Source organism: Leucopleurus acutus (assembly GCF_964270905.1).
Source record: "Leucopleurus acutus genome assembly, chromosome: 3".
NCBI classification, from domain to species: Eukaryota; Metazoa; Chordata; class Mammalia; order Artiodactyla; family Delphinidae; genus Leucopleurus; species Leucopleurus acutus.
This window is the reverse complement of record NC_139145.1, coordinates 114,386,509-114,403,112: the sequence shown is the minus strand read 5'-3', so window position 1 is coordinate 114,403,112 and position 16,604 is coordinate 114,386,509. Positions and strand designations below refer to the sequence as shown.

The 16,604-nt window shown below is 39.0% G+C and overlaps 1 protein-coding gene across 1 annotated transcript in view; it reads left to right on the top strand.

The window, feature by feature from the left end:
- SCAMP1 (secretory carrier membrane protein 1) overlaps positions 1 to 16,604 on the top strand; it is a 100,417-nt gene that overhangs the window by 21,577 nt on the left and 62,236 nt on the right. The window contains exon 2 of the mRNA XM_082835234.1: positions 3,255 to 3,332. Coding sequence (XP_082691360.1) covers positions 3,255 to 3,332 — 78 coding nt within the window. The remainder of the gene's footprint in view (positions 1 to 3,254; positions 3,333 to 16,604) is intronic.

The following is a 16,604-nucleotide window of genomic DNA, read 5'->3' as shown; positions in this document are numbered from 1 at the left end:
TGTCTGCTCACTGTTCTCTTCCTCTCCCTATAGGCAATCATTTTTGTTTGTTTTTGGTTTATTCTTTTTAAAAAATAAAGACACATTCATTTTTATCTTCCTTTGTGGATAAAAGGCAACATTATATTTACAGTATTCTGCACTTTACTTTTTCACTATTCCATAGCATGTAGATCTTACACCACTTTACAACTGCATAATACTCAGCTGCATAGGACTTTGTCATATAGCTGTATTGTAGTTTATTCAGCCATCTTCTATTGATAGACATTTAGTTTGCTTCCATTCTTTGCTATTACAAATAGTATTTTGCAGTATATCTTTGGAATAAATTCCTAGAAATGAGATTGCGGGTCATAGTTTAAATGCAGATGTAGTTTTGCTAGCACTTGCCAACTTTACCTCCATAGAGGTTGTAACAGTTTCTGTTCCTATTAGGAATGTGTGAGAATCCTTATTTTCTTACAGCTTTGTCAACAGAGTATGTCAGACTTTTGGATTTTTGCTAATCTGATACGTGAGAAATGATTACATCAGCATCCAATTGACTCTTGAACAACACAGGTTTGAACTTTGTGGGTGCACTTATATGTGGATTTTTTTAATAGTAAATTTTATGGCACTACACAGTCTGTGCTTGATTGAATCTATGAATGCGGAACCATGGATGTGGAGTATAGGGAGGGCCAACTATAACTTATACAAGGAGTTTTGACTGAGCCGAGGGTTGGCACCTCTAACCCCTGTGTTGTTGACGGGTCAGCCGTAGTTTTAATTAGTGTTTCTCTTCTTATGAGTGAGAGTAAACATTAATTAAACATCTTTTCACTTAAACTTTTTGAATTAACTTCATATTTATGTTAATTTTTAAGGAAGTATTTCTTGGTTATTACTGCTGCTACTGTTGCAAATAATTATTCTGGATTTTCCCCCCCAGAGGTCGTAATAATAATCACTCAAGAAACAGTGTTACCTCTCATGTATGATTAAATAAAAAAGACCTATTTACATATTTCTTGTATTCAGAGATGTCACAGTCTAATTTGGGAAAAAAGACTTGCGTGAAGATCATCATGGTTCAGTGAAATAAATGCTGATGGAGATAAATACCAAGTTCTGTGGGAGCATTGAGATTGGGATGGAGTGACTTGGATATCAGGAAGGTATCAGGAAGATTATTGGTTAGCATATGAGGTAGTCTTTGGGTTGGGTCTTTAAGGAAGAGGAGGAGATTGCTAGGCTGAACCTGCCTGGAAGAGTATTACTGCCAGAGGAAGCAATGCCAAGGAAGAATATGGTGTCTGAGCATTCACAGGTTGCCTGGTTTTGTGGTGGGTTGTGGTGGGCTGGGCATTGTGACGTGACTGCAGCTGGACCATCTGGATTTGCTAGGTCTCCACTTCTTGACCCTGAGCCCACTTCTAAATTTAAGCACAACAATGCCATCTTGATTAAAAATTTGATTAAAATATTCATGTTTCTTAATTTTCCCCCTGATGCATACATTCCCTCTTGATAATCATTTTTGAATAAACTGGGGAGGGTAACCCTGAGAGGAGGTAGAGTGATTTTTTTGCCCCCTTCCCATTTTATTGTTGAGCAGGCCTAAAGACTTTTTCATCTCTGCTGTACTTTTAATTTATACTTACCAATTGCTTATTGCCAAGTTCGAGGCTCTTTATATAGTAGCTTGTTGTTTTTTAATATTAACTAATTAATTTTTGGCTGTGTTGGGTCTTTGTTGCTGCACGTGGGCTTTCACTAGTGGGAACCGGTGTTACTCTTCGTTGCGGTGCGCAGCCTTCTCATTGTCGTGGCTTCTTTTGTTGTGGAGCACGGACTCTAGGCACGTGGGCTTCAGTAGTTGTGGCCTGCAGGCTCAGTAGTTGTGGCTCGTGGGCTCTAGAGTGCAGGCTCAGTATTTGTGGCGCACGGGCTTAGTTACTCTATGGCATGTGGGATCTTCCCGGACCAGGGCTCGAACCCATGTCCCCTGCATTGGCAGGCAGATTCTTAACCACTGAGCCACCAGGGAAGCCCAGTAGCTTGTTTTGTTTGGTTAAGGGAAAGGACTGGCAGGGTGTGAGGGTGGTTATAAGAGAGTTGATAAGGCTGCAAAGGTAGGCAGGGGCTAGTTGGAAACTTTGTATCTCATTTTGAGGAATGTATATTTTATAGTTGAGTCTCTAAAAATCTGAAATGGATAATGGGCAGAGGAGAGGGATTGGAGGAGGGGAGTGGCAAGATTAGCTTTACATTTTTGAAAGGTAACTTTGATGACTGTGTTGAGGAAGATGGAGTGGACAATGTACAGTGTAGACAAGGGAGCAATGGTCCCCAGACCAGCAGCATCACCTGGGAACTTGTTAGAAGTACAGATTCTCAGGTCCCACCCCGGACCTACTGAATCAGAAACTCTGGGAGTGGGGTGCAGCAATCTCTGTTTTATTTGATTCTGGTGAATGTGAAAGTTTGAGACTAGGGATATGAAGGCTGATGAGGCTGTATATTATGGTTTGCAAATGGCTTTCACATTAATTATGTAGTTGATTTTGTTGAGATGGTCATTATATTTGTGTCTTACTTTCACAGTCAAGAGAAATAGAATAACTAGGATTTTGTGATTTAGTTACTTATATGAAAGCCTAGTACTAAGATTTGAAAAGCTGGGATAATGTGGTAATATATTATACTTGGAAGAGGGAGACAGTCTAGGATCATGTGGAACAATAAATACAGTCATGGGGAAGTACTGTAGTAGAATAAAACAAATAAGAGGTGCTTAATCTTGAATGCTCTAGATGTTGCCTGTACATGACATTGATTTGTATCGTGGTACTTAAATCTGCAGTGGGGAAAACTGAAGATATTATTTTTTTAAAAAAGGGGAATGTGAACTCTTTGTGGAGCCCAGAGGAAAGGATGGGTTTACTCAAGATTTGCTGAGATGCCCTGTGCAATCGGTTCCACACAGCTGTTATGAGGTGGTCTATTTTCATTCTTTAAATAATAGCTAGCAGCTGATTTGCATTTAACCCAGTTTTCATTTGTTTTTCTTTGAGAGTGTGAGGGCTGTGGGTTTAAATTTCAACTTTCTGGAAGTGGGACTGAGTAAATCTGATAATCTTCTTTATTTTCCTCTGTTAGCTTTGCTGGGTGACCAAAAGGACAGATAAAGCAAATGCTTTGTAAATATCATAATTGTATCTTAAAGGATAAGTAATCTTTTTTTTCTCCTTTGAATTTTATTCCAGGACCCATCAGTTACACAAGTGACAAGAAATGTCCCACCAGGACTTGATGAATACAATCCATTTTCGGATTCTAGAACAGTAAGACTATTCTTAATTGGACTACTTTAAAATATTAAAATGGAAATTAAGTAGGATTTATATTTCAATTATGGTTTCTTTTTAGTTGATTGGTTAAACTTATATAAAATAAGCTGTTAGTGTTTTATTTAGAATTTAGCAAGTTTATTAAAACAGGAAGGAATATTCCTAGTAATTGAAAATTACCATGATAGTTCTACAAATTAAATTGCTAATAACCCCTCTAATATGTTAAAATTACTACAGTTCTTTAAACAGGAGAGGTTTTTTGATATACATGTTAGTTTCATGGTAATACAGGGTGATGTTTTCTTACAAAGAGAGATGTTCGTCTGGAACTGTACCATGAATATTTGTATGATTGTCATTTGAATTAGGTGATTCTGAATAGGACTAGCTTTCTACTCTGGTAGACTAGAACCTGTGGAACCTGGCCTAGGAGCATATTCTTCTCAAAATGTAGTCTTGGTTTATAAAATGAAGGAGTATGGAAAAAACCCTTAAAGAACAGGGTTCTCTACCCTGAATGCATATTAGAAGCACCTGGAGAACTTTATTACTGTATCTGTTAGGGCTCTAATCTCTCATAGGGCACTTTCGTTTTTTGTTTTTGCTTTAGCACTTCTGATGATTTTATTGTGAGCCAGTTTTGAGGACTACTGAAGGTAGGTTCTGTTGAGAATTCTCCCTCAAAATTTCTCTGGCAAATAACGTCGTCTCCTGTATTTGAGTTTTTAGCTCAAATATCACACTCACGAGGCCCCTAATTTTAAACACTGTTGGCTCTTGAACTGTTAGTCATCCTCTTAAAGATATTAAAGTTCTTCAGTTACGTGCTTGGATTTACATGTCATTATAAGGATCCTTACTTGATCAGCTCTTCCTGATGCATGTTTTTCATAGTCTAGAAAATAACTCTAGAAGATCGTATAGGCTTTTGCTTGGAAATTTCTTCAAAATGTATTAACTTTTTAGTTTTAAGAAGAGCTTTGTACAAAGTAAAAGCACTAAAATAAGAGTGAACTTTAAAATTTCACTTTATTTCAAAGCCCTCATTTATTTTAACAGCCTCTGTTTATGTGTAGCAGCTGCAACCCAGGCTGGGATCATCAAGTGTTCTTTGAGCATGTCAGTTTCAGATTGAACCCTGTGAAATGGCCAATAAGTTGACCAGTTTTGACATGTAAAGATGGCAGTGTCGTATGGCTCAACCTTATAGTGAACTGTGAAAATGTATGAGATTGCAACTTGGTAGGAGTTGAAAGGGAGAAAAAGAAAAGCCCGGTATATTTTATTCCACTATGTGTAGTTTGATAATTTCTGAGGGGGTGGAGATGGGAACAAGACTGTTAAACTTGTTGGTAAGGAATAAAGGGAGGTTTTTATATAATTTTTTGGAAGATTTTACTAGCAAAAAATGTTTAACCTTTTTACAGTAGCAGCTTTAGATTATTCTTTTTAGAAGTAGTAATGTTCTTCAACAAGTTGTCTACTCTGTGCCATGTGCTTTACCTGTATTATCTTATCGAATTCTTATAACAGCGTTCAAAATGGATATTTTTTGTTTCCTTTTACTGATAAAGAATCTTAGACACAAGTCATCCAGCTAGTAAGTGGCAGAACTGGTTTATGTAACTCATCTTTTTTCTGTAAAGCTTTTGCCTTTTCCATTTTGTTAGTGCTGTCTTTAGAGACAGATGCCTAAGAAATAGAAGATAATGTCCCGGTCTATGGAAAATTTCTCACGTAATTGGGATTTTAAAAAATTACACGAATTAGATATATCCAGGAAGGATAAAACAAAAATGTAAATTATGGTTCTAAATGTTGAGACTTTACAGTCAAGGAAAGGTTTTCTGAAAGAGAGTAGGTAGGCAATAATGAAAAGCCAGCTACAACGAAACACTTCTCTTAGATTTGATGAGTAAGATAGTGTCAGAACCAGGAAAAATATTGTTACAAGAGCACTTAGGCATTTTCCACTGAACTTTTTACATGATGGAAAATACAGATGCAATAATTTAAAAATTCAAAATTCTTTTGTTTCATATATGTATGATTTTAGAAATTTGTCCCACCACTCCCCCCTCACCCCGGCTGGGTTTTGCAGCTGTGACTATTTTCTAAGAGCAGACGTACTTGGATAATTGATGTAAGTGATATGTCAGAACTCAGTCCAGATACTATTTTAGTTGATGGTTGTTATCCATATTTTTCTTAGAAAAGTATTTGTGAAAATGAAGCTTCTAGATTGTTGCAGAAGGGTGTGGTGAGCTACTTGAGGTCAAGTAGGAAGATCCTTCAGCAGAATGAGCATATAACCTTAAGATTTTAGAAAGTTCCTGTCTTTTTAAGTTTTTTATTAGGTTTCCTTTTATATTTAGTTTTCTGTTTGAATGGAAACTTTAAGGAAAGTAACAATTAAATATTTAAATAATTTTAATAATTTACATATTAATTCATTCTGTATTATAAATTCAGAGAAAGGAATCCTCATAAAACACCACGTAGTTTAGACAGTCTGTTGGCAGTATACTGGAAGGCTATTCAGTCGAAATGTGGTGGTCTGAATTGAGATGTGCTATAAAACGGAGGGTAGTCTTTGGTTATGAAACAATTTTTTTCTGTTTGAACTCAAAATGCATTTTACCACTGGAATTATGTTGAGCTTGGTGGGTAGCTTCCCTGGCCTGCCCTCTAAGGCTTAATGCATAAATTACTAGAAGAATTAGCTCATCCTTGAGAACTGTTATGTATTTAGGGGGAATGTTTTCCTTTTAAATTAGGCAACAGTTTAAAATGCCTACTGCAGCTTGATTCTCACTAGTTTCAGCCACTGGTGATGGCATTCACGGCTTCAGACAGGATGTCTTCTGGCGGGTGTTGAAGTACAGGGATAGGGAGACCTATGTGTGTGTGGGGTAGTGTGGTGCTGTTGATAAAATCCTTAGTGATGTTTCTCAGGGCCTAGTTTACTGTCATATTTTTTTTCTTCAGGAATAGGTTGCTTGGTTCCTTTTCTGTTCTGCTAGTTGTTGACATATATGATTTCTGTCATATAAAGCCGCAAGATCTGCAGAAGAACCAAGAGAAGAAAATTCCAAGTACTGGCATGCTCAAGTGGTCGTTTCTGACCATAAAGGACATAGATAAATGATTTATGTAAGTAAGAACTGCCTCTGACTAAGTTAATTCAGGACATGGAATAGACTTAGAGTCATAAGACCTGGATTCTAATCTAGGCCTTGCCACTAATTAGTTGGTACCTTTAGACAAGCCATCTAACGTCTCTGGGCATCTTTTTTTTTTTTTTTTCTCTTCAACGTGTAACAGTGGAGGCAGAGAGGAAGATGTTGAGATAAATAATTTCTGATGTCAGCTTTTGTTTTGAAAATGGATAAAACTTTAACTCCAGGCACTGACTGGATAGTACATAGTAGCTTGCCTATTTTTAATACCACTAAAGCAATTTCTGTACTGTAATATCTGTCTTTCTTTTCCCTTGGCACGCATTTCTTTTTTTCTTTCTCCTTTGCTTCTTGTCTTTCTTGGAGCTCATTATCTGTCCCTTCCGAAACCAGTCTTCTTTGTTTCTTGTCTTATTTTAATGATAACTATTGCCTTCTGTTCTTCTAGTGTCATTGGCTGGAAGTACCTGAGTCGTCTTTGGCTCAAACAGCTTCTTTCCCTACATCTAATCAGCAGCCACGTCCTGTCATTTATACCTCCAGGAGATATTACCTGTCTGTCCTTTTCATTCCTACTAAACTGTCCTAATTCAGGTACTCATGTGAGATAATACAATGACCTGTCTACTTACCTGTCTCCAGTTTCTCTTCTTCAAATCAGTTTTTTGCACTATGACTAGAATTATTTTTTTAAGGCAAAGTTCAGATTAGGTCTTTTCTCCTTAGAAACGTGTGCATTGATTATGCATTGTCTACATAGTAGTGTGCCATGTGGGGCCTCCATGATTTGACTTAAGACTATCTTTTTTTATTTTTAATTTTTTATAGACTTTATTTTTTAGAACAGTTTGAGGTTTACAGAAAAATTGGGCAGAAAGTAGAGAGTCTCCATAGACTTCTTCCCCAGAGTATCTGTTTAATCTTATCCTCTAAGGTGCCATTTGCTCCAGCTAAAGTCATCTACTTTCTAGCCCACAACCCCATTGAGACCACCTCCCTTAGGGCATTTATTGGTCATTGAATGGAGTAAAGAGACACTGTGTGTGGTCATAATGCCTGGCTTCCCTCCTTTAATGGGCCAAGATGAACCTCTCATACTAGGTATATTCATTTTCTATTGCTGTGTAACAAATTACTAAAAATTTAGCAGCTTGAAAAAGCACACATTTATTATTTTATCATTTCTGTAGGTCAGGAGTTCAGGCACAGCTTAACTGAGTCATTTGTTCAGGGTTTCACAAGGTTGTGATCAAGCTGTGATCTGGGCTGTATTCTCATCCAGAGGCTTGACTGGGGAAGAATCTGTTTCCAAGCTCATTCAGGTTGTTGCCAGAATTAATACCCTTGTGATTGTATGACTGGGGGCCGCAGCTTTTGGCCAGCTTTCTGCTGGAGGCCACCTTCAGGTCATCGATGCTGTCTACGGTTCCTAGAGGCTGCATGGTTTCTTGCCACACAGGCTTCAACATCATTATTTCAGAGTCTGCAGAGAGTCTCTCACACTTTGCTACTAAGATGGAGTCCCTATATTACATAATGTAATCAAGGGAATGATATCCCATCACTGTTACCAAATTCTGTCGATTAGAAGCATGTCACAGGTCCTGCATACACTCAAGGAGAGGGTATTATATTAAGACGTGAACACCAGGAGGGTAGAATCATTGAGGTTCACCTTAGGGTTTGTATGCCACGCTGGGAATAAGATGGCACATTGGGGTTAGGACTGTATAACTTCAAATCTCTTCATGCCCGTTTAAAAGCATCAAAGTGGAGCCTGCAGAACACTTAGCCCTCCCTACCCTCAACACTTGACTGCCCTAAGTTTATCAGAACTAATCTCATTATGCCTTTGACTCCTGTTTATGTCATTCTCTACGAGAAGCCCCAGACTCCTCCTCATCTCCTGGATTTTAATCCTCATGATGCACTGCACGTTTCTTAGTCTGAACCCTTCTATTTCCTTAATTCCTGAAACTTGTGCTTTCTGGAAGTCAGAGTCCAACTTCATCAAAATCCCCTCTATCTTTATCTTTTTCTCTGAATGTTTTATCCTTTGCTCTGTGGAAACTGGCCTTTCTGTGAGGACACTGCTTCCCCTGTAACCTTCTCCAAAACTAGCTGCTTTTTCTCTCACAGTTCTCAGACAACTGGGCATAAAATTGGGGTAGGTATTGTCTTTGTTTCTAGCTGCTTCTAGATGGTTTTCCTCCTTCCTGTCTAAAAGAAATCCCATGTCATCATTTGAATCTCATGTCATCAGATTATAATTGGGTCCCAGGTCTCATTGTGGCTGTCATCTACTGATCTCTGAATTACTACACCTTATTTCTCTTTGTTTTCATTTCTTAATTTTAGTTCTTGGTTCACTATTACTCTTTCCAACACTATTCCTATTTTCTAATTTTTAAAAACATCTTTTCCCTACTCTAGTATCCCCATCCACCATTATGTATTTCTTTTTTTTGGCCTCACTGTACGGCTTGCTGGATCTCAGTTCCCTGACCAGGGATTGAAGCTGGGCCATGGCAGTGAAAGGCCGGAATCCTAACCACTAGGTCACCAGGGAACTCCTCCTGAATGTCATAATTTTTTTGGCCACACCACGCAGCATGCGGAATCCTAGTTCTCCGACCAGAGGTTGAACCTATGTCCCCTGCAGTGGAAGCGTGGAGTTTTAACCACTGGACTGCCAAGGAAGTCCACACTGTCCTATTTTGAATTCTTAGGGGTGATCTTTCCAACATCCTGCCTGTCAGTGCCTTAACCTCATCTCTTCCATTGACTTTTGCATTCCATGTTATCTCAAGTCACTCACTTCCGCTTCTTGTATCTTTTCGGTTACTCTTCTAGTTCCTCAATTTCAACACATCTTTCAGTTCCGCCAGGACCTCTGGTTTGTTGATCCTACTATGTCACTGCCCTTTATCTACATCTTACTCTCTTCTCTCAGCCTAAATTCCACATCCAGTTGTCATAATCACTCTCCATGTACTCTCAACTCCCTTGCCTTCCCCTCTCCCCCTTACTTTGACATAAGTCTTTTGGCTAGAAGCCAATCCCTGGTTAAAGACAACTCTGTATACTCTCTACCCTTACCTTGCAGCTAAATATGGAGAAACACATGTAAACATACTGAATGGCCTCATTTTTAGTTCATAACCAGCTCTAAGTTGTACTGAATGTCCTAGTTATTTAATTGTCCACTCTCTTCTTCTCTCTCCTCACCTTTCTTTTTTCTCTCCTCATCTTTAAAATCTGTCCTCCTATCCTCATTCTCAGTTGATGACCTTACTTCCTATTTCACTGAGAAAATTGAAGCAACCAGTAGAGAACATCCACAGACTTCCACTGTCACGTCTACCTACCTACCAGCGTTTATACCCATGTGTTCTGTTTTCCTGCCTTTTACTTATAGATGAACTGTCTGTGCTTCTATCTAAAGCCATTCCCTCTATTTGTGCAGTAGATTCCATGTACTTTCACTTAAGAACTTTGCTGAGTTGCTCCTCTCCAACATCACTAGTTTTATCACTTTCTACTGGATCATTCACATCATCATAAAAACATGTTTTCTTCTATGTTAGGAAAAAAAAAAATCACAAAAATTTATTATTCATTTAACAGCTTTATTAGATAATTAATATACCACACACCCATTTAAAGTGTACAATTAAATGTTTTTAGTGTAGTAATAGAATTGTACAACCATTACCACATTCTAATTTTAGAATATTTTTGTATCTTCTACCCCTGAAAGAAACCCTGCATCCTTTATCAGTTACTTCACATTCCCCCCTCCCTCTCCAGCCATAGGCAAGTATATTTACTTTCTGTCTCTACAGATTTGCCTATTCTGGACATTTCATATAAATGGAATCGTAAAGTGTGTGGTCTTGTGCAACCGGTCCTTTTACTTAGCATAATGTTTTCAAGGTTCAACTATGTTGTGGCATATATCAGTACTTCATTCCTTTTTATGGCTTTTTATACCACATTTTATTTATGCATTCATCAGTTGATGGGCAGTTACACGGTTTCCAACTTTTGGCTGCTCTGAACCTTTGTGTACTAGTTTTTGTGTGGACATGTGTTTTCATTTCTCTTGGATATATACATAGGAGTGGAATGGTAGGGTCATATGGTAATAATATGTTTAACTTTTTGAGGAACTACCAGGCTGTTTAACAAAGTGGCTGCAGCAGTGTAGAAGGGTTCCAATATCTTCACATCCTTGCCAAATTTGTTATTGCCTGACTTTTTGCTTACAGCCGTCTTAGCGGATGTGCAGTGATCTGTCCTTGTTGGTTTTGGTTTGCATTTCCCTGATGGTTAATGACGTTGAACATTTTTTTTTTCATGTGCTTATTGGCCATTCGTATGTTATCTTTGGAGAAGTGTCCAGATTCTTGGCTCATTTTAAAATTGGATTTTCTTTTTGATATTGAATACGTGATATTAGATACAGGTCGCTTGTGAAATAAGTGATTTGCAGATACAGTTAACCCTTGGACAACGCAGGTTTGAACTATGGGAGTCCACATACATGTGAATTCCTTTCACTAAATACATAGTACAGTACTGCACAATCAGTGGTTAATTGAATCCCCGATGCAGAACCTCGGATATGTAGGGCTGGCTCTAAAGTTATACGTGGATTTCCAGCTGTGTGGAGGATCAGTGCCTTGCATTGTTCAAGTATTTTCTCCGATTCTGTGGGGTGTCTTTTCACTTTCCTGATAGAGTTCTTTGACACACAGAAGTTTTAAATTTTGGTGTCACATTTGTCTGTTTTTTCTTTGGTTGCTTCTGTTTTTGGTGTCATATGTAAGAAGCCATTGCCTAACGGAAGGTCATAAAGATTTACTCTGAAGTTTCCTTCTAAGAGTTGTATAAGTTTCAGTGCTTACATTTAGGTTTATGATCCATTTTGAATTAATTTTCATGAATGGTATGAGATAGGTTTCCAGCTTCTTTCTTTTGCATGCAGATATCCACTTGTTCTAGCACCATTTTTTGAAGACTCTTCTTCTGCGTTGGATTATTTTGGCACTCTTGATGAAAATCAATTGATGGTTAATGTAAGGGCGTATTTGGGGACTCTAAATTCCACTCTGTTGATCTGTGTCTATCCCTATGCCAGTCTCACACTGTCCTGATTACTGTAACTTTGTAACAAAACTTTATGTTAACCTTGTTTCCCTTTGGAGTCTAATTCTCACATCTCTGTCATTGAAAAACTTTCTCTGCTCCCAGTTGCTGCAGAACTCCTCTGAAGAGCTTTCTACTTCTCTTTCCCCTCAGCCCTTTCTCCTAAAAGATATTTCAGTAAGTCTTTTGCTCCCAACACTCCACCAAAACACACTCTTCAAGGTAGCCAATGACTTGCACGTTGCTAAATCCAGTGGTAGAACTGCAGTCTTACTCCATCTATCAGCACTGACAGTTGATCACTATCTCATTCTTAGAAAACTTTTTTCATGTGGCTTTCAGAGCACTTAAGTTTTTCCTTCTCTGTCTCCTTTGCTGATTTCTCTCCTTTCCCTGCCCCTTCAGCCCCAGTATTGGAGTGTGCCAGGACTTCTCTTCTCTATCCATGGCCACTCAAATGGTTATTTCATCCAGTCTTACAGCTTTAAATATCATCTACGTGCTGATGATTCCCAAATTTACATCTCCAGCACAGAACTCTGCTCTCAACACCACACTCATGTATTCAGCTGCCTGCTAGATATGTCTACCTTGGATGTCTTAGAAACTGCAAATTCAGCTTGTCCAGTACTGAACTGAGCCCCCTCCTTAGAAACCTGCCCGTTTTCAATCTTTCTTATTTCTATCCTGTTAGTTGTTTAGGCCAAAACCTTGGTGGTATTTCATTATTTCCATTTCCTTACACATCACATTTCTGTCAGGGAATCCTGTTGGCTCTCCCTTACAAATACGTACAGATCTGATGCCTTATCTCCATAGCCACCACTTGGCTTGAGCTGCCATCATCCCTTGCCTGGATTACTACAGTGGTGGTTTCTTACTATTCTCTCTCTTTCCACCTTTAATCTATTTTCAGCTCAGTAGCCAGAGTGATACCTTGAAAAAAAAAGTTGATCATTTCAGTCTCCTGCTTAGAACTCTTCACTAGCTTTTGATTTTTTTCCACAGTAAAACCAAGAGTCCTTAAAATAGCATATAATCTGGTCTCTAATATCTCTCACTCTTATCTCCTCACTCTTTCTTTGTGTATTCTTTCCCAGCACCCTGGTCTTCCGTAGGCCAGGCATTCTCCTGACTTTGTATTGGCTATTCCTTCTGCCTTAAATGGTCTTCCCCCAGATAGCTGCAAAGCTGACTTCTTCACTTCCGTAAAGTTTTTGCTGAAATATTTGCGTTCTTAACCACCTTTGTAAAATTATCCCTACTCAGCTTATACTCACGACCTGTTTACCGTCTTGTTCCATAAAATTTACTGCCTTCTAAGATACTCTATAATGTATTTATTATATGTATTGTTTATCTTCCATTGCTAGATTGTAAGCTCCATGAGAGTAGGGATGTTTGCCTGTTGTGTTCATTAATGTCTCCCAAGTGTCTGTAATTGTTTGTGGCACATTGCAGTTGATCAATGAGTGTTTGAATGTATGAATAAATATGTCTGGCTGCACCTCTCTTCCTTCATGTGCCTTTCTCTATCTGCGAACTCCCATTCTTGTATAGCCCTTCTTTCCTCCTATTACTTACCTCCTCCCCCAGTTACTCTAATCTTTAAAAGCCTTGTTTTGAAATGGTCATCTATTCAGATAAAATTATTTCTACTTGTCCTGATTCTGACATTAGTATGTTTAATTTTCACCACCCTTAATAACAAGGGAATCTGTGTTAGGCAGAGCCGAAATCAGTTCTGTCTGCTCTGTCAGAGACTGATAAGGTCAGTGGAAGCTGCAAAAAGTTTAAGGTTTCTTTTGGCAGTCTCTCGATTAGGTGAAAGAATAGACAGTGGTTTATAGAAACTGTAAACTTTGTTGCCTCAGAGGGGAGTTCTCAAATTTCAGGGTGTATAAGAATCACCCTGGAGAGCTTACTTAAAATGTGACCATCTTGAAACTGCAAACCCCTTCTCTTCAACCCCTGAGTTTTTGAATCAGTATGTCCACAGTGGGGCATAGAGTTTGCATTTTCAGCAAGCACCAGGGCTTTCTGATGCAGGAGCTCTAGGAACACGTTAATTGCTTTAGACCTGGGTGTACTTAGAAACATTATGGGTTCACAGATGGAAGAGAAAGAGCCGGAAAAAGCAAGGAGAAATCTTCTTGAATAGGTGTTTCGAGTTTGGAAGAAAACCAGGAAGGAGAACATATTTGTTGTATACGTGAGAAAGACAACTTGTGGACCTCTCATTCCTCGAAGGGCCATTATATGCTCATTTATTTAATAATGAGACACCTTTGGAACTTCCAATGCAGAGAGCTCACTATATAACAGAAAAGTCTCTCCGTAGTTGTATTTCTTTGATTGTTATAATGTTCTTAATTCTATTGAGTGAAAATATATCTTACTATAATTTTTAATCTGTTGATCCTGGTTGAGTTCTCCAAAGCCACACAGATAGGCAAACGTAGTAATGTAATTTGTGTTAAAATATAAATAATTATAACCATGTAAAGTATAACTTTTACAGAGATTTAAGAAATGTAGTCTATTCCTAACTTGTGAAATTTCATCCGCCATGGGAGAAGGACGTACAGCCTTGCTCTGGCCAGAGCTCTGCCCCCGAGGTCACTCTCCTATTCTCCTGGCTTCTCTAAAGTTTTTTCTCTGGCTCCATCTTTGCACCTTCTGTACTTTTCTCAATACTTTAAGTTTTTCCCAGGGGCTTCCATAGCAGTGACAGACACAGTTTCAGGATTGTCAGGAGAAGAGCCTATCTTACTCTAGTACATCTAGGTGCACTAGAGTACTCTTTTTTTTCTACAGATAGGTTGACTTTCCTTCTGTGTCTGCAGTTTTGATGAGTGTAAAATGAAAATGATATACTCAGGAGTGTCCAATGAGGCAGAAAGATACCACTTCTTACATCTCAAATATTTCTTCTGGTACTAAAGTAGGAGTTCCTTTAGTGAGGGTCTGTTGGTAGTGACTCTTTGAATATTTATAAATATTTATTATTTCACCTTAGTTCTCAAAAGCTAATTTCACTGGCTTTAGAGGTCGGCATTGACAGTTAGTTTCTCTCATCAGTTTGGCACATTCTACTTGGAATCCCACTGTTGCTGTAGAGAAAATAGCTCTCAGTCTTACTGGCATTCCTTTGCATAGGTATTGTGTCTTTCTTTTTTTTTTCTTCTTTTTCTTTCAGTTTTATTGAGATATAATTGACATACGCCACTGTATAAATTTAAGGTGTGCAGTATAATTTGACTTACAGGAATTCCCTGGTGGTCCAGTGGTTAGGACACTGCACTTCCAATGTAGGGGGCACAGGTTCAATCCCTGGTCAGGGAACTTAGATCCCGCGTGCGGTGTGGCCAAAAAAAATTGACTTACATCATGCATTGATTAGCACATCAAGTTTAGTGAATATTCATCTCATATAGATACAAAATGAAAGAAATAGAAAAAATTTTTTCCTTGTGATGAGAACTCTTAGGATTTACTCTCAACAACTTTCATATATAGCATGACAGCAGTGTTAATTATATTCATCATGTTGTGCATAACAGCCCTAGTGCTTATTTATCTTACAACTGGGAGTTTGTGCCTTTCGACTACTTTGATCCAATTCCCTGTCCCCCACCCCCTGCCTCTGGTAACCACAAACCTGATCTCTTTTTCTGTGTGTTTGTTTTTGAAGTATAATTGACCTACAACACTATTTTAGTTCCTGTTATGCAACATAGTGATTCAGTATTAAACGGTCACCACAGTAAGTCTAGTTACCATCTGTCACCACGTAAAGATATTACATAGTTATTGATTATATTCCCCACACTGTACATTTCATACCCTGACTCATATATTTTGTAGCTGGAAGTTTGGACCTCTTAATCTCCCTGACCTTTTTCTGTTTTCCCCCTCCCCCCTCCCCTCTGGCAACTTGCTGTTCTCTGTATTCATGAGTCTGTTTCTATTTTATTATGTTTGTTCATTTGTTTTGTTCTTTAGATCCCACATATAAATGAACTCATACTGTATTTGTCTTCCTCTGTCTGACTCACTTCACTTAGCATGCCAGCCTCTAGGTCCATCCATGTCACAAATGGCTGGATTTCATTCTTTTTTATGGCTGAGAAATATTTGATTCTATATATGTACTGCATCTTCTCTATCCATTCGTCTGTTGATGGTTCTGGGCCTTCTGGTGGTCTGGGCTGTGTCCCATGGCAGCTGGCCTACTGGTGGGCAGGGCCAGGTCCTGGCACTAATAAGCTAGAGAGAAGATTCCAGAATGGTGCTTGCCAGCACCAGTGTCCTCGTGACAGAATGAACTCCCCAAAACGGCTGCCACCAGCATCTATTGATATGTCCCCAGAGTGAGACCCAGCTGGCTCCTCCCTCTCTGGGAGGCTCTTCAGGAAGTAAGTGGGTCGACCCAGCCTCCTTTCAATTACTGCTTTTGCCCTGGGTCTCAGAGCAGGTGACATTTCGTGTGAGCCCTTTGAGAGAGGGGTCTCCGTTTCCTACAGTGCTCTGCCTCTCCTGAAAGCAAGCCCTGTTGGCCTTCAAAGCCAGATGTTCTAGGGGGCTCGTCCTCCCTGTGCAGGACTCCCAGGGTGGTTGGACACCTCACTCCTTGCGGAGAACCTCTGCATTGTGGTTATCCTCCCGTTTGTGGGTTGCCTGCACAGAGGTGTGGGTCTTGACTATACTGCGACTCCGCCCCTGCTCCATGTCTTGCTGTGCCTCCTTCTTTATATCTTTAGTTGCAGAAGATCTTCTTTGCTGGTCTTCAGGTCGTTTCATCAGTAGCTGCTCTGTAAATAGTTGTAATTTTGGTGAAGCTCGTAGGAGGAGGTGAGCTGAAGGTCTTCCTCCTCTCCCATCTTGGTCACACCCCCTTTCTCTTGACGGTTTTAAGATCTCTCATACTTAG